Source organism: Vidua chalybeata, chromosome 2 (assembly GCF_026979565.1).
Source record: "Vidua chalybeata isolate OUT-0048 chromosome 2, bVidCha1 merged haplotype, whole genome shotgun sequence".
NCBI lineage: Eukaryota > Metazoa > Chordata > Aves > Passeriformes > Viduidae > Vidua > Vidua chalybeata.
The window spans coordinates 49,526,440-49,551,101 of NC_071531.1; the positions used below are offsets into that span (position 1 = coordinate 49,526,440).

The 24,662-nt window shown below is 36.4% G+C and overlaps 1 protein-coding gene across 4 annotated transcripts in view; it reads right to left on the reverse strand.

Moving 5' to 3' along the window:
- Positions 1 to 2,146: 2,146 nt before the first annotated feature.
- UCHL3 (ubiquitin C-terminal hydrolase L3) overlaps positions 2,147 to 24,662 on the reverse strand; it is a 45,222-nt gene continuing 22,706 nt past the window's right edge. For all 4 annotated transcript variants that reach the window (XM_053933768.1, XM_053933756.1, XM_053933763.1 and 1 more), the window contains 3 exons: positions 6,926 to 7,001; positions 4,296 to 4,354; positions 2,147 to 3,033 (listed from right to left, as the gene is read on the reverse strand). In XM_053933768.1, coding sequence (XP_053789743.1) covers positions 2,950 to 3,033; positions 4,296 to 4,354; positions 6,926 to 7,001 — 219 coding nt within the window. In that variant the 3' untranslated portion in view covers positions 2,147 to 2,949. The remainder of the gene's footprint in view (positions 3,034 to 4,295; positions 4,355 to 6,925; positions 7,002 to 24,662) is intronic.

A 24,662-nucleotide genomic window follows, 5' to 3' on the forward strand; every position in this document is an offset into this window, starting at 1 on the left:
CCTGAGTGCTTAATAGCACACCAGCTCCACTCAGCTAAAATTAATGTAAGTGTGGAGCATGCATCACCTCCTCACTCCTACACACACCATTTCCATAAGATGGTGTGTACAGCCAGTGCAGACTGCAGAGGCTGAAGAGGAATTTCCTGGCACTGCATGCTCGTGGCCAAGCCATGCTCCTCCACACAAAGGTGTTGAGGCTCTGGCAGATCTGCACAAGTTAGAAAATACAGTGTTATTTTCCCACAGAGCTTGAGCTAATAAGCAGATCGTACAGCTCAGGTGATGATGCAGACATTGGGGTGTCGCAGAGCCAAAAGCACCATGGGGTCCGCTGGGTTTATCAGCCTCTAAGTAGGACCTTGCTTGACTTTACAAGTCAGCCAATGTTGATACCTCACTTTTTTATCCATGTTATACAGGTTATGTCAATGACAGAGATATTCCAGCAGCTTGTAGATCCCTTTACTTCCTGTGCTCCTCAAGATAGTGCCAAAGCCTGTGCCAAAGCATGGTCTCACAAGCTCTGGAAAGCTGTTACACTGTACATGTTGGGTGACATGAATTTCTGCAGTGCAGTCTTTCACAGTTTCTACCAAGAGACCATGCAGTGAATACATACAGTTCAGCATAAAAACTAGTGCATTGCTCTTCCTTTGGCACCTCACAGAGTGCTCACTACAATGTACCATCTTACATATTAATAAACTCAAATTAACACTGCAAATAAAAGGAAACCTTACCCTGCAGAACAACTGATTTGAAGACTATGTAGATGCTAAGCAAAACTACAATATTGCCAAAATATTAAGAATTCTTATTTATAGGTTTTTACTTAAGATTCAAGATGTATTTTTCAGCGTGACCACAGAAAATCCCACCCCAAATTTACTATTCTAACCTTATTATTTTTGACCTGAATTTGTCTAGTCAGTCCTTGAACCCAACAAGGAGGTCCATTTCTGAAGGGAATTTGCAGTAAACAGCTGCACAAAAACAGAGACACACCATTTATTACTTAAACCCACTGAAATCTTCTGAACACTGAAGATCATATATGAAGAGACCATTTCCCTAGAGTAAACAACTGATGTAGCTTGTTTAACAGCTTTGAACTGCATGTCCTCTCTCTCCTCACCCTCTCCCCTATCCTAAAAGGGCCTTATCTAGATGAACTATGGCTTACTTGAGAGGCAATCATCCAAGTCACCATTAGCTTAAAATATGCAATATCCCAATTCAGTGGTGACAACCTTTATTTGCTGATATTAGCAAGAAGACAACACAGATGGTTTGGTTACTAAAGCCTCTGATTTTTATTTAAAAGCGAGTTTCAGGGCTTCATTAATGAGCATAGCAACATAAACCAAGTTAACATAAACTGCATTTTATTAGGGTGAAAAAGCAAAAACTTCAAAAATAGAAGCTCATTAGTGTTATTATTCTCCTTCGTTTTTCCAACCAGCTCACTTATAGAAAACAGACTATTGTTGTTACTGGACTCTCCAGGTGACATGTTTTAGACAGACACTCCAACTTTTTCTTTAGAGTGCAAAAGATGTTCTTAAGTGATAAGACAGACTCACAGGCCTCTTTCTTTTCTATAAAGAAGGAAAACTCTGCCAGAGTGCTTCTGGCATAACCCCATTCATTTTTCCTGCAATGACAATTGATAGAGAATGAAAGCACCCTCTGGGATGTGGAGGGTTCAGTTTCCTTTGGCAGCGGGTTTGATTGGAAGCAAATCTAAATTATTCCACTTCAAAGGAGTGAATAAGGAATATTTCTCTGGACTGTCAAAACCACACACATTAACCCTAAGCTTCACAAGAATCCTAATGTGTTAAAATTGCTTAGCTAAAAAACCAAAACCAAACCCAAACCCAAAACCAAACAAGAAGATCAAACTCAAAAGAACCATGATGTTACTAATTCAGGTACAGAAATTAGTCAATAGTACCTTAAGATCAGTGGGTGGAGTGAGAGGGATGGCAGGGGGGAAGGCTATCAGATAGCATTCAGTAATGCCACCTGACAAACTTGCAATAGATGTTCCTACAGAGGAGAAAAGTATATGACTATCATGCCTGCCTTAAATTCTCCAGTGTGTTTGTTGTTGCTAAACAAAACTTCATGACAACAATCATCACTTTTCTATCATTTATTTCAGTTAGGTGAGGTACTTCACATTGCCGTATTCACCTGTGTGTGCCTTCCACAGTCCTACCATTTGAATTACTTAATGTGCCTTTTTTTGGGGAAAAATCCATGTCATTTTTCCACATATATAAATAGCAAACATTGGTTTAACTAAAGTTTTTTGACAATTTATTAACATTATTATACTTGAGAAACAAAGTGAAGTTTTATTCAAAATGTAAACATTAAGATAATTTAAAAATGTTAGTGCTCACCAACAGTAATAGTCCTTTTTCTGCCTATTTTCTTCCACATATTTATTTATAAATAATGCACTGAAAAATGTTTTTGTCACTTGAGTCACCTGAAGAAGTTCTTATAGTGTTCTTGCACCATTATAAATAAAAGATAGAGATAGCCTCATACTCCAAGTTTTCAGCCATCACCATACCACATACTCCACTCAGAATGTTACCTGTGCATGATACAAATTATAATCCTGCTCTGAAGCAGCTCATCATTATTACGAAGAAATATCACAGACAGTAAGTCCCAAAACTTTTAAGGGGGTGGAAGGAAAAAAACCCACCACATAGAAATCTTGCACAAAATGCATGCCTGTATAGAAATACCCAAAGTTGCTGTAGGAACAAGCAGCAAAATATAGCAAGGACAAATGCAAAGTTTATTCCACGTATGCTACAATTAGTCAAGATGTTAGGGAAGTATCAAAATTTGTACTATTAACATATGGCAACAGTTTTATTCTTACAATCCATTGCAATAAAGTTGCTTCACTGGAAAAGACTTTTAAGCTGCAGACAGTGCAATTGCATTAAATCTTAATTCTTCTGGGTCACGTTCCATGAATTTCTTGCAAACTTCTATTGCATCCTAGGGGGGAAAGAAGTACAAAGTAAACCAAAATGAAGAACACTCTAAATCGTATTTCTTACAAAAAAACAAACAAAATACAACTGAAATACAAAGATATGCTTTATCCAAACTATGCTTATAAACCATAAAGGTTTACTAAATAGTGTGACAAACCTACATAAATGGTATTTCTGATGTGAGTTGTTGCATCCTGGGTTTTGGGTTGAGTTATCATTACTCAAGATTACTTACAGTGCTCATATAGGCAGCCTAAAAGAGCAAAAGTTTTACGAAGGACCTTAGCAATGATGATTTTTGTGACTGAATATTACTTTGTGCAGCAGATGTGCTGCTTATCTGACTTACTAAATGCATCTCTGAAGTTTGCCTTAACTAGTACTGCTGCCTTCAAAAATTTTTCCTTTGTTTCAAGATGAATCTAAGCTGGGTGGGGTAATTGGAAGATTTTAAGTAATTCCTTCATCTAGCTTTAGGGTGCAATCTGGTGAACACATGTTATCAGCAAAAACAGGAAAAAGATACATATGGAATAAGGAAAGCTTTATCCAATTTGTTCCCCTGTCCAAGCAAGCACAAATTATCTGCAAACTTTACAGACATTAGTCTATGCTTCTAAACTATAAAATAATTTTGTATTTTGTTTGTTTTAGTTTCTCTGGTTTCTTCCTTTTGTAATGCTAATCCAATCTGGATATCATAAAACTCAGATCTATGCATTGCCTTCTCTCAACTTCAACTCTGCAGCATTCTGTGGGGATGACAGTTTATCCTCCCAACTCAGTGTATCCCTTCCCAATTAATTTCTCAGCTCATGACACAAAGAAGCACCCAAAAGAAGCTGTGAAAGTGGAGAAGAACAAGGGTCAGAAAAGAAATCAACTTCTGTCTAGCATGACACCTATTAAAATATAAACCAAAGGAAAGAGAATGAAAACTTATAAGTTTTCAATCTGCTAACTTCTTGTTAGATGTACTAATTGAAAGGAGCAGGAGTATATGAAAATCTAAGAACAGAAGATAAGACAGTCTGATCTTGTGTTATAGTCAACCCTTCTGATATTTATGTTATAATAAAAAGTGTTACAAAATATCTCTTTTCAAACCTAATTCGGCCTCACCATCCCACTTGCTGTATTCCTCATCCAACTATAAATATAGCTAAACTTGTATAGGTATTTTCATATATCTATTTTATAAATTTTGTGGAAATACAGCAAGAATTTCATATAACACCACTTAAGAAGTTTCTGTATCCCTACCTCTAAAAAAGAATCATCGCTGGTTTCCCCATGGTTTATTGGAAATGGCTTGCGCCCATCTGTTGAAAGACAAAGTGGGTTGAATAACACATTTATAAAATTATAAAAGCTTCATTTTTCCAGTTAAAACTATTTAAACAGATTTTTTGTACTTCCCTTTCAAAAATGCTAACTCATTTTTCATAAAGTTCACACATGCAGCTTGCTGTTTGCTGGTCTCTCCACTGTTGACTGCTTCTACCAGTATCATTATATACAGTCTGTTGCTTTTAAAAAATAATCCAATCAAAATTATGAAATATTTTTCAATATTTAATTTAAAAACTTCAAAGCTGTAAGTTGCTGTTGGTTTAGTGCTGGTATAGTACTTCAGTTTTTCAAGTAGAGTAGCAAAATTTCAGCTACGCTTGATAGATTTATGCAGACAAGACAGCTGTATGTCTGTGCTGTTTGACAGCTGTGATCAGGGACTCCACACAGACCAGAGTAGCAAACCCACCATTCTGAAGAGTCTGGCATCACTGAAAATGTTTCTGTCATTTAAAATAAATTAGCAAACAAACCCAACAGCTCTAAGTATTAAGTATTTTCACAGCTTTTACACAGGGTTGCTATTTAAACAGGGCTGTTTTTCTTTTATAGTTTTTTTTCCCCTTGCATTTCCAATAGAATAATGCTTGTCATTCTCAGCATTTGAAAAAGAATTTCATTCATATAAATATGCTTCAGGTTACTTGTAACGAGTTAACAGTATGAAAACTTACTTCAGGGTATCTTAAATATTTGCTAAACCAAAATCACTTCTGGCTCTGTCTTCCCTGTAAAAGGCTTTTCCCTCCCCAAAGATGCCACCAAAGTTGACAACAATTCCAAACTACATTTTCCATAACTAAAAATAGATTTGATGTTAGAAAACTTTTGGATTTATGTGAACAAGATGTTGTTCATTATTGTAACTACCATGGCTGAAGATACAAGGCAAAACCCTCAGAAAATGCCAGGGAAACAGAACTGCAATGCACTGTTCTAAGCTAAGTTTACCTTAATTTTGGCGCTTTTTCTTTTGTCCATATTGGCAGAACAACATTTTAATTTCATGTGGCTATAAATAATGTGTTTTCTATGACAGAAAAATCACATATATTTAATATCCATGTGCTTCCTTAGCATTTTCTGCATGCCAAAGCCCACATGCTGCCCACACTATCTGAAGCCAGTGAGTCAATTGAATAACCTTCTTCCAATCAATTGAAAAACCTTCCATTTCCCTACTTTTAAGTTGGGGTTTTTTTGCTTCCTTATACTGGTACAGAGAGAAGTTATTTTAAGAACAAAAGAAAGAGTACTATTGACATTCCACTGTACAGCAGAACTAAATGCCTCTTCTTCTCATTTTTTCTTTTTAGGAAAAATTCAAATGGGTTTCTCTTGCATCATACTTACAGAAAATGGGTAAACATGGTCATCATAGTATGTAGTCTGCCTTTTTAAGCAACATAAATTTATGGACAATGAAAATGCATCAAGGAAACAGTAGCACAAAACCAAAAAAAAAGTGAAAGTCATCCCTTATGCCTTGAAATTTAGAGCCATTAAATATTTAGTGCATCCTACAGTACTTACCTTTTTGATCTAGTCCACTGACAGATACACAGCATCATAAAATACAAAAATGTGTGCCTATTGGTTATGACTTATCCCTGGTAATACCCTTAGATCAACTTAATATTAACATAAGCACTTCTTATATATTGCTTATGCCCCATGTTGTGATTGCTTATCACCTGTTAAGGGCATTGCTTAATTACATGCTGATTTTCAAAAGATTAATGTCTTATCACCATAAAATACTGCAAAAATTAGGTTAGGAAAGATCAGTGACTTGCAGATTTTAAATGCTGATCTGCTTGCTGGATTTCTGAAGAGCCTGCTGGAAAACCTAGTTGCCCAGCAACATATTTAAGATTGGAGTCATTAGAGAATATCTGAGCAAAACTAAGTGCTACACAATCTGAACAGGGAAAAAATAGCTGTATTTCAAAGAATAAGGACTACTGTTGCACAGTTAACTGTCTACTGACCACAAAAACTAGAAGAAAAAATATCAGACTATTACAAAGAAGTTGCAGAGTGTTAACATCTCTTAGTATCCTGACTACCTAATTTGAGTTCAAACAGTATCACACTGCTTAAATAATATAGCTAACATTTCTGAAGTGGCACACAGTTAATTTAATACTTCCACAAGCAGTTCAGGAACATAAATAACACAGATTCCTGTGAAATGTTGAGTTTTTATCCATTTTTCTTGCTTCCTGTTCTTATAAAAGAAGTTTGGATGCAGTCTAGTATTCTGTACCATTTTATCTTAACAGGATAGAGTTAAGGGAAGGAAAACAAAAAGACCCAAAAAACCAACAAAAAAAACCCCCAAAAAACAAACACCCCCCAAAAACCAAGAAGAAGGCTGCAGTTGTTTGAAAGAAATCCCCAGACCCCTAAGATGCAGCTGAAGTGAACCTAAGCCCTACATAATATCAAGAAATCTCTCTGAAACTTTGACAGTTAACAGCATCACTACTTGCATTTGTTTCTAACAAATGGAGAGAGTGGATAAAAAGTGTTCTTACCCAATTCATAGAGATGACCACCTACATTAACTAATGCAATAAAGTGAAGATCTACTTTTTCATCTATACTTGGCGCCTGCAAGACAAAACAAGACAAAAAGAAAGTGTGTTTATTAAATTCTTACTGCTATATGATTAATGAGCATGTATGATCATAATATGCAAAATACCTGGACAAAAGAAATCACAGTTGGGAAGCACATTCTGGATCTATACAGAATGGCAGAAGTCAAGTGAGGAACATTTTGGAATACAAAGAAACTGTCTGCAATGGCTATATCAGTAAGAATCCATGCAGTAAAGTATCTGGAAGTATTTCTGATTATAACTCTATATAAGCTCTATTTTTCATTACTGAATTAGAAGTAAAATCAGCTCAAATACATAAACATCAAAAATAGACTTTCTTATAAATAACAAATCCTTCAGTAACCTATCTCCCATAACAAAGTGATGCAGGACTCAACTCAGAACCTGTAATATTTTAGAGCTGAAAATATTCACTTGATCAAAATAATATTTTCCTCATAAGTGAAACCCAGGTAACCAGTTTCCTCTTCACAGGCAGTCAAAACATACACATCTTAGGTAGGGAGGAAAGTAATAACCAGAGGTGCCCAGACTGCATTTTCTAAGTGGCATCATACTCATCACACTCAGTAAGGATTGAAGTGCAGTGACAGCACCAGGTGACACAACATAAAAAAATGTTTAGTTCGTAAAGATCTACCTAGCTCAGTACTGTAATGACAACTACAGCGAGCAGCAAAAGCTTTTGCAGAAGTTTGTGGGCATGCACAGCATGGTGTTCCACCAACACACATTCCCAGCACCCGCTGAGCAGTGGTGTTGGAACCTGTGAGCCAGAAGATCTATCATCATTTCTGAGCCAAAAGCTCTATTGCCACTGTTGTGCTCAATAGCAACTGATGGCATTAATTCCTCATCAGTCTCTCCAGTCTGCATCTGAACACATTTTAAGGTGATACTGTTTTGAGCAAATGGGAAAAAGGACTTCAGGTTTTCTTCACTATCAAGAATCTGACTTGTGTGAAAATGTATTTAATGTAATTTTCTTTCATCTTTTAATTAATGCTAGGCTTACATGAGTTTTCTAAACTACTCCAGAAATGTAAAAACTTGCTAAAAATTACAGTGTAAAATAAGTTGTAGAACCTCAAAGTCTTTTAAAGACTGGGTTCAAAATTTCCTTTTTGATGATGGCCATGAACAAAGACTTGAAAAGATGATATAAGTTGAAGAAATTTGGCAAACAACCAGAAAAACAGAGTGAAGGACAAGAAGTCACCACAAGTCCTTCAAATACATCAAGAAGGCCAAAGAATGCAGTGGAGCAACTGCCAACAGCTTACAGAAACTCTGTATAGCAAACTCAAAGATGAGAAAAAAAGAAAAAGAAAACAAAAAACCCACACAACTTGCCCTCACTCTCATTTATCTCCATGACCAGTTAGAAGTGTGAAAGGCACAAACACACTGTTTCATCACTGTTTCAGAGAGCCTAGAATGGAGAAAAGGCATTCTGGCCATTGAAGATGAGACATCTATCAAAGGGGCAAACGGATCTTTCCACCAGAAATTCAAGCAGTCTTAAGTGAAATGGCCTTCAATAATTTGTTTCACAGAAGGTCTAACAGAGCTAGGACTTAGCAAAACCAAACAGCCCCAGGAACTTGACTACTCCAGTTGCAAATTTCAAAGGACCACAGGTTCCATAAAACCACACAATACAGTAAGTAACGCCCAATGGCATCTTGTTATTGCTATTGACCACCCAACAGACATCTAAACTGTAGTGCTACAAAAGTTTGCAGGCAGGCTAGGCTGAGCATGCTTCTCACCTAATTGTCACCTAATTCCCTTCAGAGACGTATCACTTCACAGCTGTTCACTTATAAATTAAACATATCAACTAAGAAATCTGGGTTTAAGAAATTTCTGGGTTAGGGGGAAGACCACTGCCAGTTAGTGTCACTTTAGGAAGGAGGTGGCTTAACAATTTGATGCCTACATCTGAACATTCTCTACCTGGGTTCAAGGTGACACGAAGTAGGAGAGTACATCATTATTTCAGAGGACTTTGAGATGTTCAGGAGTTGATTTTGACCACATTTAGAAAAAGATATAGTTGCCCTTTTGACCTTTTTGGGTGTTAAGTTCATTGTCAAATTCTAATAAATACCCTTTCTCTAGAGAGACACCATGGCATGCTTGGAATGCTGAGTCTATATATAGAAAAAAGATTAATAAGGAAGCCATCAAAAAAAGCATGATTGACTTTTTCATAAAGTTTACTTAGAGATGGACTCCCACAGAATCCTGCTGAGTTTTTGTAGAAGACTAAACTAAATAACATGCTTTCATTGTGCTATTGCCATAAACTGTGAGAAATGTTGTGTTTTTACATTTTTAATTCCCCAACCTCAGAGAGAGAATGAAAATGCTATGCCATTAGTAAGTTTTCTACCATATGTTCTAATGTAAGAAGTCTCCTTCTATTGAGATTTCTTTTCATCTAATCTAGATAGCAGTAGAGTTGATTGTTACATTTCTTGAAAAATTAGGATTTCAATAATTTTTGACAGAAAAATATTTACATAATCATAAGCACAGTGAAACAATAGGGTCTGAATAGTCACCTAAAAACTTTGTATTATAAAAATCTGTTGCTTATAACTTAAGCAAACAAGTAACTGGATTAGTTTTTCCCAATGTGACAAATCTGATTCAAAATCCCTCCACCTCTCCCCTCCTTCGGGAAAAAACCCCCAACACATCCATATGTGTGCAAGCACACTCACACACACATAGACACCACATGAAAAGTCTAGTCAGGCCAATTTCCACTTCACTGGGAAGCCCTAGAAATTCTAACTCTTGAACCAGAAGATTTTAAATTTCAAAGGAATGAAAAAAAATGGGAATGTCAGCTCCAGGGAGATGCCTTTTGTGGTCTCCTCAAAAAGCTACACCTTTGGCTAAGTTTTCAAGTTTCTAATAAAGTGTCTATGTCAATGCTTAAAAGAACAAGGAGCAGAGCTTTAAAAAGTCTTCCCGCACATTTATCACGACATAGTATTGCTTAGAACAGTCACAGATGATTTTCTCTTGATTGCTCTTCTTGTCAAAAACCACAGTAACACAGACATCAATCAAGTGCTCAGATGATCTGTTCCTCTAGATTTTTTCACTTAAAACCCCAGTCAGTGTGAAAAAGGAAAAAGCACATTTGAAGGACCACAAGGAGAAAGACACGAGAGTCTAAATTATGTGATTGTCTAATCAGAATTTGGAACTAACCTGTGGGATTCAAGACTCATTTTTCAAGTCTTCTGAAGAGCTGTCATGCTGAGTACAGGAAATTTATACTCCTCTCCTACCCAGGAAAGACAGAAAGAGGACGAATACCAGCATCTCGAGTACCTTACAAAGCTTACATTATGGTTGCAATCATAGTATAAGAAGTAAGTTTTGGTTATTTGGGGCAGTAGACGTAATTTTTCCAATTTATTTCTCCAAACTAAAAACATGCTGAAAAAAAAAAAAGGCAGAAGACTCAAAACTGATTTAAAGAAGAAAAATACAGGTTCAGTGCTCAGTGACAGTTCTGAGAACATCATCTCAAATGTAACTTTTTCCCAAGGAACTAAGGCAACATTCAATGATAATAATACAGAATATTTTCATGAATGCTCAGTCACACACACAAAAGAGACAGACAAGGTTGTCTGCCCTCTAATTCTGGATACCACATTAAAAGCACTTAAATATCAGAGTCCCAGTTTTTCAGAGGATTTGACTGCCTTCTCTGCTAACCTGGACATTCAAATTGAATAATAAACAAGTGCTGACCTTTGTAAGAAATCAATTGAATTGACTTGTCTCACGTCAATACCCATTAGTTCATGCTATTGAAACAGAACCTCTACATTTCTTCCTCTCTTCACTAGCAGGTATCAAATCTGTAATTAAAACTGTGTTTCCCAAAGATTTTACAATATAAATGATAACCCTTCCTATGCCTTCTCGTACTAAGAAATTCCTTTAGTTTTACCTTTCACCAGTGCATACTGTCCTCTCCTCATGAACTAAACCAGTCTTTCTAGTTGTTGCATTAACCTTCAGAAACTCAATTGTACATCCCATATCACTGTTTGCCCAATCATATCAGCCTAATAGAATATAGTTCATCACCTCCACAGTTTATCTTGAAATGCACTTAGACCATTATCCCAATCTAAAAGCTGGTATTTCAATTTTGCATTTGAAATCCTTTGATCTTCAAATGTTGCTAAGTAAAAACATAACTGTTTGTCAAATTTATGTGCATCTGGTTTCTTTTCCTAAAAGCATAATTTCCAGGACAAACTTACAACTGAGAAAAAAAATGGTCTTGCTCTCATGGATCCCCACTGAACAAGCCTTACCACACCCTGCTTAAAATGTATTTATGAAAGACCACATTATAAGAGCAGATTCAGTGTTACATGACTTGCTTTTGAAAGGAAGAAGCAAAGCAAGAAGCCTCACAAACCAGTTTAGTAGAATGCTTTGCAATACAGGTTGTGACTGGGAAAGGAAAAAGAAGTCATTTGGTGTTAAGTCAAGAAACTGACCTCAGGAGTCTGTTAAGTTACGGAAGAGTACTGAAGACTGATAGGGAAGAGACAACTTTAAAGAACCTTCAGGAATAAAAAAAATCAGATACATCCAATTGAAAGATCATGACAAAAGCACCTATGGTTTTAAGAGAAGAAAAAAACGTAGAGGTTTATCTATCCAAGTTCACTCACAAGGTATTACAAGAAGCCAAAGAAAAACAGATCCAAAAAAGACTACTGGATATGGTTTAGATTCAATAAATTCTAAAGTAAAAGGGAAAAAAGTGATGCAATTGCTGTTGAGTACATCAGACATCTGTAACTTCTGTTTTGCCGCATGGGATGTGCTTGGGCAAATATAGTGTGTAGGACTGTGAAAGGCATTTGGGCCTCAGTTAAAGTACTGCAACTGAAACAAAGACCATTGGAATGATGGTCACAAGCTTTTAGCAAGACTATTTCTGGCTTTTTCTCACAAAACAGTGACATCTCTATTCATAATCAATACACTGCGGTGAGTTTGACATATAAAAGGCAGCAAAACCTAAGGCAAACAGAAACACTAAAAGACTAGATGATCTGGAAAAGAAAGTTACAAGGATGGAGGAAAAGTCAACATTACTAAACAAGCATGCTGTTAGCTTATCTTAAAAATTTGCCACATCTACTGCAATTTATCAGATTTGTACAGAATGCTTTAGGACAGTATTTTCATTTTTTCCCCCCTCCTAATATTTATTCTTAACTCATCTAGAGACTTACTCTAAAAAGATGTATTGGGTCTGGCTGAGATGGAGCTTCCCAGAGCAGCCCTCCCAGCGCTGAGCTTTGCTTTGGTAGCTGGAAAGGGGCTGGTAACACCCCAGTGCTTTGGTCACTGCTGAGCAGTGCTGGCACCACATCGGTGCCCTCTCTCCAACGTTTCACCCTCACCAGTAGGAGAGGGGTGGGCAAAATCCTGTGAGGGCACACAGCCAGGACAGGTGGCCCAAAATGACCAAAGGGATATTCTGTACCATATGAGGTCTGCTCAGCAATAAAAGCTAAGAGAAAGGAGGAAGAAAAAGGGGCAGGCATTAGTTATTGCAACATTTGTCTTCCTGGCCAACCACTACACACACTGAAGACTGGCTTCCCCGGAAGTGTCTGGACATCCCCTGCTGATGGGAAGTACAGAATAAATCTTTTGTTTTCCCCTGCTTTCATGTGAAGCTTTTGCCTTACTGAACTGCCTTTATCTTAACATATGAATTTTTTTTTCTTATTTTCTCCCTGCACTGGCCTGCAAAGGAGGGGAGAGACAGAGCAGCTTGATGGGCCTCTGGTGTTCAGCTAAGGTCAACCACTATTGAAGTCAAGAAAAGTTTTCAACTAGGAAAAGTGCTTGTATTTAAGGAGCCTAGAAAAAGTCTCCCAGCATCAAAACTTTTGCTCTAAATTTTCAAACAATCTTTTTTCTGTTTGTCAATGTTTTAGTAGTAGAAATGTACTCAGAACTACAAGAAAGTTCAACTCTATTTTAAACACAATATACAAGATGTTCCCCTCCCTTAAATTCAAGAGCATAGGTTCCTTAATAAAAGCAATACTAAAATGCTCATACATTTCTCATACACTGGCCTTATGCAACACTGAGCAGTTCAGTCTCTTTGTACACCTAGCAGAATATCAAGAGCTGTACTAATACTACTTGTTGACATGACATTAAATACTACCTTGTCATACAAATTTTACCAAGCCAACAGAGACAACTTTAATGCCAAAAGGCTGTCTGGTTTCTTGCATATTGAACTAATTTACAAATAGGTTGTGTGTTCTTAATTTTCTTGTAAGGGATGTTATACAAAAGTGTAAAGATGAGAACAACGTTTAGTTACCAATACACACCAGACTATATAGTATTCACTGATAAATCTTTGTGTATAGGCCTTGCAATTTTAATCTGTTGAATGAAGACAGGACATAAGGGGAATTGAGGTATAATATTTTAAAATCTTTTAGCAGCAAGCTTCTGCTTTGCCAAATAGAGATGTATTGAAAGCTAAACTAATTTTCTGAACATTTTTAAAGCAAATGCTCACTACTAGTAGATGAGGACTCATTTTCAGATATTTTCTGAAGTAAACAAAACTCTCAGCTTGGTTTTCTGCTATAATGACAACAGGCTATGCTGTAATGTCTTAGATAAGTCACTGTGTTTACTGTTGAAGTAAACTCATGTTCAATGAATGCTTTTGCTCTAGGCAGGCACACTCAAGCTCAAGTCTCCTTCAATAAGTATTTTCTTAACAACAAGCATAGATAAGTCAAATTCAAACAAGATCCAAGTTTCAAATTACAGAAACATGACACAAAATTTTCCAAGGTTTGCTAGACAATAAAATCCCCAGGTAAAATGTCAGATGTTTCTCAATGTCAGCGAAACAAATGAAGGGTAAGAAGCATGAGTTGGGAAGAATTTAAGTCTCTACTTAACTTCACACCTCCTCAGATCCCAGAAGATTTAACTAGCTCCAAATGATAACATCAAGAATGGTCCATAATTCTGAATATTACATGAGAGCTAGATACTTAATAAAAGCAATTACTATTCACATGAAGAGAAAGGAGTCTGGGAAAAGGCCTCATCTTGAGATATTTATCAGGACAAAAATAAAAAAGCTATAAAGAAGTGGAAGCATTTGACACCAAATTTAATAGCAGCAAAACATTAGGGATTTCCATATGTGCAAAGACACATCTGAATGAAAAAGAAAATTATTTGGACCACAGCTAGAGTAGTTATTTAACCTCTGTAAAATATCCACATATGTCAAAGAAGAATTTCTAGGAACATAGGTGAAATGTGATGAGTATCAAAGAAAGATAAAAACAAAATCAATGTCCCAATTTTGCATTTAAGACCATTAACTTCTACATACCAAGATTTATTTTGCTATTCATGTGTGCACTAAAAGTGTGATCACTCCTTAAAAGCAGGACGAAATAGCACTAAAAGACTCTTTCAGTTCAGTGTTTCTGCTGGTGGCCATCAGGCCATTTAGAAGTACTGGCTACTCTGCATATACAATTTTTTTCCAGATTTTCAAGATACATTTGTTGTCTGTGAGTGAAGGAGGAAAAACGTTTACATATTGGATGACAAGCTTTTCTTAATGGAACATCTTCCCTTTCAACTACAATGTTTGCGTACAAACTATATGAAGAAATAAGATGTCAAGTGCGGAAGTAACCAGCCTCTTGGGATTAAAGGAAACACTTTATCATTACTGAAATACCCAGGGACCATTAACCAAGAGTTAATGAAAGAAAAGGAGACTAGGTTTAGGATATGAGAACTTAAAGCCAGGTCTCAAACACAGAAGAAATAATACCACATGGCAAAAAATTAGAAGCCCCTTGGTTTAGCAGATCCAAATGAAAGATCATGAAGATGAGGTGAAAAGAAGAGGCTGGATGTGGAACCTATGGCAAAAAAGCGCGCCGGTTCATGAAAGGTAAACTTCTTCTATGCTTTGAAAATGATTTGGCATATGTATGGAATCAAAAAACACCTGGACAGCAAAGCACAGAATGATGTACTTTTGCTGTCTGATGTGGTGGAAAGGGAAAAAATAAACCAGGAAGAAAGAAATCTTAAGAATGATCGACAAAAGACCCCAACAAAACATGATGCCTTGAAGACTGAAGCTACATGGCAGAAGGCCTGTGGTGTCAGAGTAAGAAAAGACTGAAGATGGACTACACTTACAACAGAATGAAGCCCGACAGATGGAAGGCGTATCAAGGGCCGCCACCGACGCAGACGGATTGACGGACTGGGAGCCTTTGCAGGACCTACATGATTACGTTTGGCCCAGGAGAGGGATGCAGAGTGACACAATGGTGAGGCCTTCGTTCTGCTGTGGCTAACCTGAGGCTGCGATGAGCATGGTGGTGAAGACAGCGAGGACGATGACGACTACATAAACATTAAAAAAGAACATACTTAGCCCACTTAAACTTGAAATAGCATCCCTGCAACTGCAGCAAATAGCAACTGCAAAAGTGCCCACTATTGAGTATACTGTCCTTTAACTGCTCAAATCACAAAGATAATAATCAAGAATGTGTTGAATTCGAATGAGAAGATGAAAGAACATTGCAAATAAGCAAAGACATTGTTCAAACCTGAAGTTTATAGTCAGATAAGTTAGAGGTTATTCACACCCAGGGAACTTCACAATATGAACACAAATTAACTGACTCATTCAAGAGACAGAGTGTTGGAAAGTGAGGAGGGAAGGGCTTTAAGCATCATTTAATAGAAGAAATAGTTAAGAACAGAGAAATAATTAGTTTTACCTACAGCTAAAAAAGCTGTGAGCAACAGCTCTTTGGCAATTTGGGAAAGCTAGATTGTGCTGCTCTGGGATTTAAGATGAATCAAGTAACTATGTTAACAGAACCCAGAGTTTCTTTACTGTTCCATGTCTAACATAAAAGGAAAGCAAAGGAAAAGGGAAGCTTACCGTGGTGAGGTATGCAACTTCCTAAGTTTTTCACCTATTCTTCTAAAATAGCAGGCCAGTGGCAGTACTGCCATTAACACTCAGGATCCCTTTAGTATCCGTGGAAGCAGTAGGACTATGTTAAACCATTCAAATTGTTACTATTAGAAGAAAGACCATAGAAGTATTAAAAATGACTCTCAGCTCCAACTGACAAAGTTATAGTAAATATATTAAGACCAGAAAGGACCATTGTGATGATTTAGTTTTGATCTTCTGTACCACACAGGCCACAGGACCAAACAAGTTTAAGTTTTGCTTGGATCAGAGCATACTCATAAAACAAGAACAAACATTCAAGCTTAACAATTTTTACTACTGAAAAAAATCAGAACAAATAAAAAAAATAAATCAATCCTGTCTATAGCTACAGAGATGATAAGCAGCATATTCATACAGTTTACTAGAAGTCATAATAAATGAAAATGCAACCTTCTTAGTCCTGTTCAACGATGACATAACATGAACAATAGATTACATTACTCATCTGGCCACAATGCCAAACCAGAAGCTCATCTTCAGCATTTCATCCCCTATTATCTTGGAATATATAAAAATTCCCAGTGTTATTTAGAGCCTCTCAGAGAACTCCTTGCCTTCTCTCAAGAAATGAAGTTAATCTTTTGTGCTAATTACATAGCTTTTATTTGGCCTCAGAAAAACACTCCTTTGTTTGAAGCTAATCTAAAGGGCGATCCAGATTGTCCTGTGTTGATGTCTTGTGCTTTACTATCTCTTGATCTTTTTCCACTGCCTGTAAGCTTTGAGGTGTATTTTAATAAAAGAATCATGGAATGCTTTGGATTGGAAGGGCCCACTTTAAAGATCATCTAGTTACAATTCCCACAAGGGCAGGGACACCTTCCATTACACCAGGTTGCTCAGAGCCACACCCAAATTGGCCTTGGACATTTCCAGGCATGAGTCATCCACAACTTCTCTGGCGAACCTTTTCCATTGCCTGACCACCCTCACAGTAAGGAATTTCTTCCTAATGTCTAATCTAAGCTCACTGTCTTTCAGTTTGAAGCCATTCCCCTCAGTCGTGTCAAGACATGCCCTTGCATAGTCTCTCTCAAGCTATCTTGCAGGTTCCCCTCAGGTACCTGGAAGGCTGCAATCTGGTCACTTGCTATTGTCTTCCATGTCACTGGCAGACTACTTATTAGTACAGGTTTTACAACCCCTCTCTGCAGAGACCCACAAGCTAACAAAGTAACTCATCACTGACACCCCACTTTATCTGCCCTGAGACCTGCCAGGTTAGGGTAGGCAGAACAGATACTGCAGTTCCTTAAGGTATGTCCCAAATTACGCATTCAGTGGAATGACTCCAGAAGGGACTGTGAAAACCAAGCATTAGATAGCTTCTCTGAAAAAAAATTATTTTCACTCTTATTAATCAAAATAAGTCACTGTAGTGCCAGTCAAAACTATTTACTTTTTTTTTGCATTATTTATTATTTTTGAAGCAACTAATCTTAATTCTCTTTTCTTCTTTTTCCTATCAAGAGTGGGACAATGAATTGGTTCTTTCTCCTCCCATATTGCTGACCTTAAAGAAGGAAGATAGGGTTAGCAATTCTTAATGAAGAACAAGCATCAAGTACAGTAAAACTTAACTGTAAAGCTCAAAGACATGGAATGTTACCAAGTCTCATAACCTGTCAAGAGAACACAGTTTTCCACAGGTTTGTCAGAGTTTGGGTTTTTTTCTTTAATTTCAAGCATTCTGATCCACCTCCTACATCTCAGCAGCTCCTCATAAAAGAGGACAAAACTAAAAAACCTAAAATCCAAAAATGGAACTACATGAATAAAAAGGAATTAAGAAATGGCAAAACAGCTACAAGACAGAAAGGCTTACAATAGCTTAATGGCTATTACAGTTTAACTGTACTACTGACTGGGGTTGTTTCATATTCTTCACTTGAAGAACTGATCTAAAATGAGTCACTTTATGTTTAGATAACGTATCAGATGGCTTTAAAAATTATCTGTTCTCAGCTTGCTTAAGAAAATTTTAAAAGATGACTAAATAAAAGACTGCTTCTAGAATTCCTCATAGTGCACAGACCTTCCAATGGAAGGAGGAACCTATAAGATTAGAACCTGCTGTCAGGCAGAAATTTAAGACCTTTGCTGACTAGACAGTTCATGATAAAAGGCAAGAGACACTTGTATGTTTTACAATTTTGTAAGCTGCTGCCATCATAACAGATAGGATTGATAAGTCTTCCAAGAATCTGAATTGTAGTATCTTTTTAGTGAGAAACAGTTAAAAAAATTACTAGAAACTGTTAAACTCTATACTTTTGCTCTGAAAAAAAATCCTATTTTTTAGGACTCCTGTATAATTACTGTGAAACCGTTTATAAGATTTTGAACAATACCAAATTTAAGAATTGCTTAACAGTACAGGGATAGCCACAACATTGAAAGATTTTCTTTAGAGAGCCTTGTTTTAATTTTGTTACAATTTTTACCACAAGTCTATACTTCTACCATTCTTCTTCATTGCACTTGTTTTCTGGCCAATATTGCTAAAATAATGAGAAAATATTTAAAATACCCTTTGCCTGAATGTAACAAAACTAAGAAATACTTCAGCTTTCCAAAACTGAATTTACAGCATAGAATGCCATTTAGGGCAACTAATATTTTAGTATTTCTAATAGGTATTTGTCCTGATTTTTACTTCCATTCATTGAATCTTTTTATCCTTTATTTCCTGTACTAGTGGGTCCCCTAGTGAGATCAACTAAGAGAACAAGAAACTTCCTCTCCATTGAAAATATACTTTTGCATCTGTAAGAGCAGAATTTCAGCACACAATATATAGGAATTCTGGAAAAGCAATCTTAATACTAGATTATGGCTAATTAACAAGGCTGTAATAACCAGAAAATTCTATGCATTATTATAAGCACAAATTAAGCTATGTGAATGGAGGTTGTTTTCAAATGGATATTAAAAAAAATTAAATTAAAATTACATGTCAGTATTACTATGAAATTAATGTTAGATACACATCTCCAATAAAGAATACCAGTCATACATTTCATATTTAATTTAAAATATGGAAGACAAATCCTAACTTGAAACACTCTATTCAAACAAAATTTATTAACAGCTAGAAACTGCAGAAAAGAGAGAATTAGTCTAACTTCACACGAAGAAAAGATCACAGGAGCATATTCCTGTGCTGAAAATTATAATAGGTTAAATATCTGAAGTGGTAGAACAAAAGCCCTGAAATAGAATTGAATGTTATTGTCATATAAACCAGTAAGCACATCAAGTTTATTGTCTGAAATGCAAAAAAATACATTATAAAAAAGTTCAAAGCTGCATGGAGTAGGTCCAGAAAACGTTCAGGCAATTACCATCTGCCCCAATCCAAAATTCACTCCTATATACAGCTGTTACTAAAATCTAAGATCTAAAAGGAATCACATACAAAGTTTGTCAGGCACCAAGAGCTGTGCTTTTGCTCATACCTAAAAGTGCCTAAGTTTGATAGTGCCGAGGAGCTCATGGCTTGGTTCACACCCAAACCTGTCAGGTTCTAGAAACAGGGATCTGTTGCTCATCTTGTTTGTGGAACTCAATCCAGCAAATTATTTCAGTCCACGTGTAACGCACTGAAGACCTAACAGGACAAAGCAGCATCTGGTATTGCATGACCATTTCTGAACAGAAATACGTATTATTAACTTGCTAGTGGCTACAAAAATTCACCTATCTGGAAACTCAGGTTTAAAGCATCCTTGCAGTGGAAAGTTCAAGCCCATGCTACCTTCCTCTTTGGAAGCCTCCCTGCCTATCAGCTCACAACCTGTGCTGGGACAGGGGCTTTTCTCCTTTCCTCCGTTTTGAGGTTGTGTCACTGTGAATAAAGAAATGCCAGCTGCACTGGGACATGGGACAGACATAAAATGAGCTTTAACTGCATAACAACATGTCTGGAAGCTTGAGAAACAGAAGGAGACAGCATACTTTCAGTCCTGGTCATTGTTTCATAGGCACAAGCCTGGGATCAGAGGCCCTGGCACACGTTCTGCATCTGCCCAGTTGCATTGTTCCATAAGCGTGCAGGGACTCCTCCCAATATACTGGTCATTATACAGTTCCCATACAGTAATCCCTGAAGCAGAGATGGGAGATGGTTGAAGCAACAACAAAATGTACAACTTTTCCAGCCAAATGGGCAATATAAGGGTTTAAGATTATTCTCTGAGAGGGTGTACTTAGTATCTATCAATCACTTTCCCCCACCACCTTTTGAAGATTTGTTTTTCTTAAATAATTGCTTATTATTGAATTAAACACAATATTTTAAAGGGTCTGTATTACAGTTAAAACTAAGTGTTCTTCTTCCTTAGTCATTACCATTACTGAGTTTTTTACATGCAAATTAAATCTATGTATTCCACTATCTGAAAAAAACCCTCTTCTTCATCTTTCCTTCACAAGGGTTTTAAACTTCTCAATAGCATTTCAAGCCTGTGTTGATGGTGGTGGTGAAATCTTGAGAGACATTAAGTTCCTTCAAGTTTTTATAAAAAGATAAGCAGACAGAGAGAGGAGAGAAGTCTGAAAGGAAGAATTACACAGAGGCAGAAGATGCTTCATGAGCTCATCTCCAACATTACACCACAGAATTCACATGAACTAGAGACATTGTGTATATTTCAACTGCAAGAAAAGCTCGTTCCAAACTAGATATTCCTTACATGCAACAAAAACCTGACCAACATGCAAATTCTTAAAAAGTTAAGATTCATAAACTCCAGTCCTCACAGATCTACTCGTTTTGCCAACAATTATCAACATCAATATTATTTGAGACTGAGTTTACAGATCAAACTGGGCTGCATCTGCTAGCAGATCAACATCTGCATCATTCAGTTTAGTTAGTCCAGTTTAACACATGATCAAATATGGACAATATCCCAAGAGCATTACTTAGCTAGAAATATGGGTAAAGACAAGAAAAATGGTGAGATCAGAGCACCCCAAAAAAATCTTTCCAAAATTATTGGTAATTTTATCTCACCCTGAAGACTTAAAGTTCTATGGTCTATGTTAGGCAAAAGTCAAGCTAGATTATCACAATGGTGACTTCTGTGACCAAAAAAAAAAGTTTAATCACAAAAAATAGAATAAAATTTCAAAGGTTAGGGAGCTCTTCAAAAGCTACTTTTTTTCCCAATAGTTTTTCCTTCACAATATTTTTTTCTGAAATAAATTGAACAACACTGTTGCACACCAAATACTGTATTTTTGGAGTGCTTCCTTGAGCAAAGTCAGTTGATGCAACATCAATTCTCTGAGTGGTTTTAGCCCACCGTCTAGCTTCAGCCATATTGGTAAAATGTTGCAAGTCTTAAGAGTTGTAAATTCTTTTAATTTTCTCCTTCCAAATTAGTGGTTTGATAAAGGAAAAAAAAAAAAAAAAAGGAGAGAGCCAAATAATTTTCTCTTCTGCCTAAGGGCAAGAGGCTGACTGTGAACTCAGCCATCACCTGTCACACTTGGCTATACCCTGGTGCTTGCTGTCTCTTACAGATGGTTCAAGAACAGCACAGGAGGCATTATGGATTGGAGAGATGAAAAAAAACAAACAAACAAAAAAAAAAAAAAAAAAAAAAAAAAAAAAAAAGAAAACCAAACAAACTTATGGCAGTTGATTGGTAGAGGTGTTGGATGCAAAACTGTAGAAACATTTTTTTCATTTGTGTTATTTGTTTCTTATAGATTTGTTATTTAAATCCATGGGTGGCTTTATGGGTGCGAATATCCTCTATAGTTATGTTTCATCCTAGGAATCAGAATTCCTTCATGCAGATTTTATGGTTAAGCAAAAGATCCAGGATAACAATTCTACTGTATTAATACCTTTTTAGCAATTTGCTCAGTATAGAAATAAGATTAATGCATGTCTCAAACATTAACATGTTAGATAACATGGCAATGCAAAAAACCACAGACTAACCAAGCACAATTTCTAAAACATTTAACATGATTCTTGTAAGCTCTTTTTTTACACTTTTACTTTGTAGACTGTAAAAGAAAAAAAGCCATACCTAAAATTTTTAGGCAACTTCACCACCTTTACAGGAGAGATTATATGCTTGTTCTCTAATGCTAAGTTAAAAATCATGGATGAAACAGTTACAGAATTTATTTTATATTCTCTCAAGATGCAAATGTTTCTTTGGAAGACTATGGACTATTCAGAAGAAACATCAAGGAATATGGGTGATTCAAGAAAAAAATCCTACCATATGCTCTTGGCAGGAGCAAAAGGGAAGCTCTTTATGTTTCTTCTCTAACAATAAATTGTAATGCCCCAGGGAACCAGAGATCTTTGAAAGTTCAAGTTTTATAGCAGTTGGGAACAGAGTGCATTGATTCTACTTAGCTCTTGCCAATGTTAACGACTGTTACTGTGATCAAAGTCTAACTTTGTGCATTCCAAGCAAGATTATGGTTCTCCAGGCACATGAAACAAGTTTACAGACTACAGTTTGCAGTTATGTTTTGAGTTAAAGAAGAAATCAAGCTGTGGTAGTGTTTTTAGAGGCTGCCAACTTCAATCCATGTTAAAAACATTCCTGATCATACTTGTGAACAAAAAGTGTATCTAAGTAAACACACTGATGTGCACCAGTATTTCAGCTTTTTGTGAACATCTGAGACATGTTCTTACTTGTGATTCTTGACTCTCTCTGTATAAACACCCGTTTTGGTTTTTAAAGGCTGATTTTTTAATCAATATTTTTGAAAAGGGTCTAATGAGGTGTAAGAATGTTGTTTCCATTTGAAGTAGCAGCTCAGATGCTGCACCTCAGTCCATTCAATTCTGAGCCCTATTTCACTCAACATAATTCTAGTAGCCAAAGCTGTCAGCTGGGAAATAGATGTACAAAGTGTACTAAAATAACCCAAACAGGAGGAGTTACAGAACAAAATGTTTTCTCTGCCCTCCCTTAATAGTTGACATATTTTATTCTGCAGTTCTGTTTTCTTCTATCTTCCTCTTCTTAACAACTAATCTTAAATACTGTATATTAAAGTTTGTTTAGATGGACATTCTCATCAGACTCTAAGGAAGAGGAAAGAAAATACATGAATGTAAGAGCCCTTAATTTTCTCCTAATAATTTCAGTCATGAACAAAATCAAAAACTCTTATTACTCTCTAGCTAATATCCAACACAGTTCTTACTACTCTCTAACCAATATCCAGAATAGGTATTTTAAGTGGCTATATCACTTGTGTTTATTTCTTGATTGAAACAGCATTTTGAGCCACGCTGTAGTAACACTTAAACAAGTAAACCTCCCAATGACCACAAATCGCATTCTGCTAAGCAGTAGTGCATAAATGTTGCTAAAACTGCCCTGTCCAAAATAAGTTTTACCTTCATCACAAAAGTGATTCCATATGCCACAAGTACCACATGACATAACATAAAGTTCACCCCATCACTTGTACTTCACATCAAAAAGTGATATGGAAAGCCATTGGCAGCAGTTAGTGATACCTTGATGTTACACAAACAGCCTTCCAATCACTTAACAGCACAATTATTTGAGTATTTGCGGTTCCCAAAAGCTGATCTAAGTCTAGTCTGTTAAACTTTCTCCTCTCTTTCCAGGAGTGTGCCTGTAACCCCTCTGTGCCAGCATTAGTTCCTACATGGCTACAGGATCAGCTGTTCCAGGAAGCTGTTTGGGAAGCCCATGAAGATATTGTAGGAAACCTGCTAATCCAAAATGATTTTAACAGCCACAGATACACACAGCTGGCTAAAATTTCAGATACTATTACCAAAATAACACTTGAACAGGAGTTAAGCATCTCAAAGCCTTGAGAAATGCAGAAATTGAATACAAATTATTCTCCAGATCTAGTTCCTTGCCTAAAGGCTAATTAATCTTTTTAAAAGATTTCTGTGGCATAGATTGCCATTTTCCTTACTGTAGAATTGAGCTGTAATGAAGCACAGTTGCAAAAGTACTGGATACAGTTGCCAGTAATACAGATGCCAGCAGAATGAAAGTATCTTCTACATTATTATTTTCACATATTAAAAAGGTAATTTATTTAAAGAATCAGGTAATATTTCATTCCTGGAATAACTTCCCTGAAGCATGTAATTGTTTAATTGAGCTAAACAATTTCTACTGGCTTATTTCTACACAAGGCGTGCCTTTGCATTTTCCTCCTCTCCTACTCTCCCAGGCAACTATATAGTAACTTTGTATTATTATTGCCGATGAGAGGGTAGGATAAAAAGTAAGTTTTTTCCCCAACTCCAATTTCAAAATTTATTTACTCTGCAAAAGACTCTAGACCTGGAGGTTTCTCTCATTTAATAACATGTTTTCCTGTTTTCAAAAATGTTCCCCTCATATTTTCTGCTCTGTTACTTGCAAATAGTTACTACAATTGTTTTGAAAGCCTCATGCTGATCACTGCTATAAATTGGTACTTTTCCTCCCTCAAATATTGCCATAACTTAGTTATAATTGATCATTGTTGATTTGCCAGCTA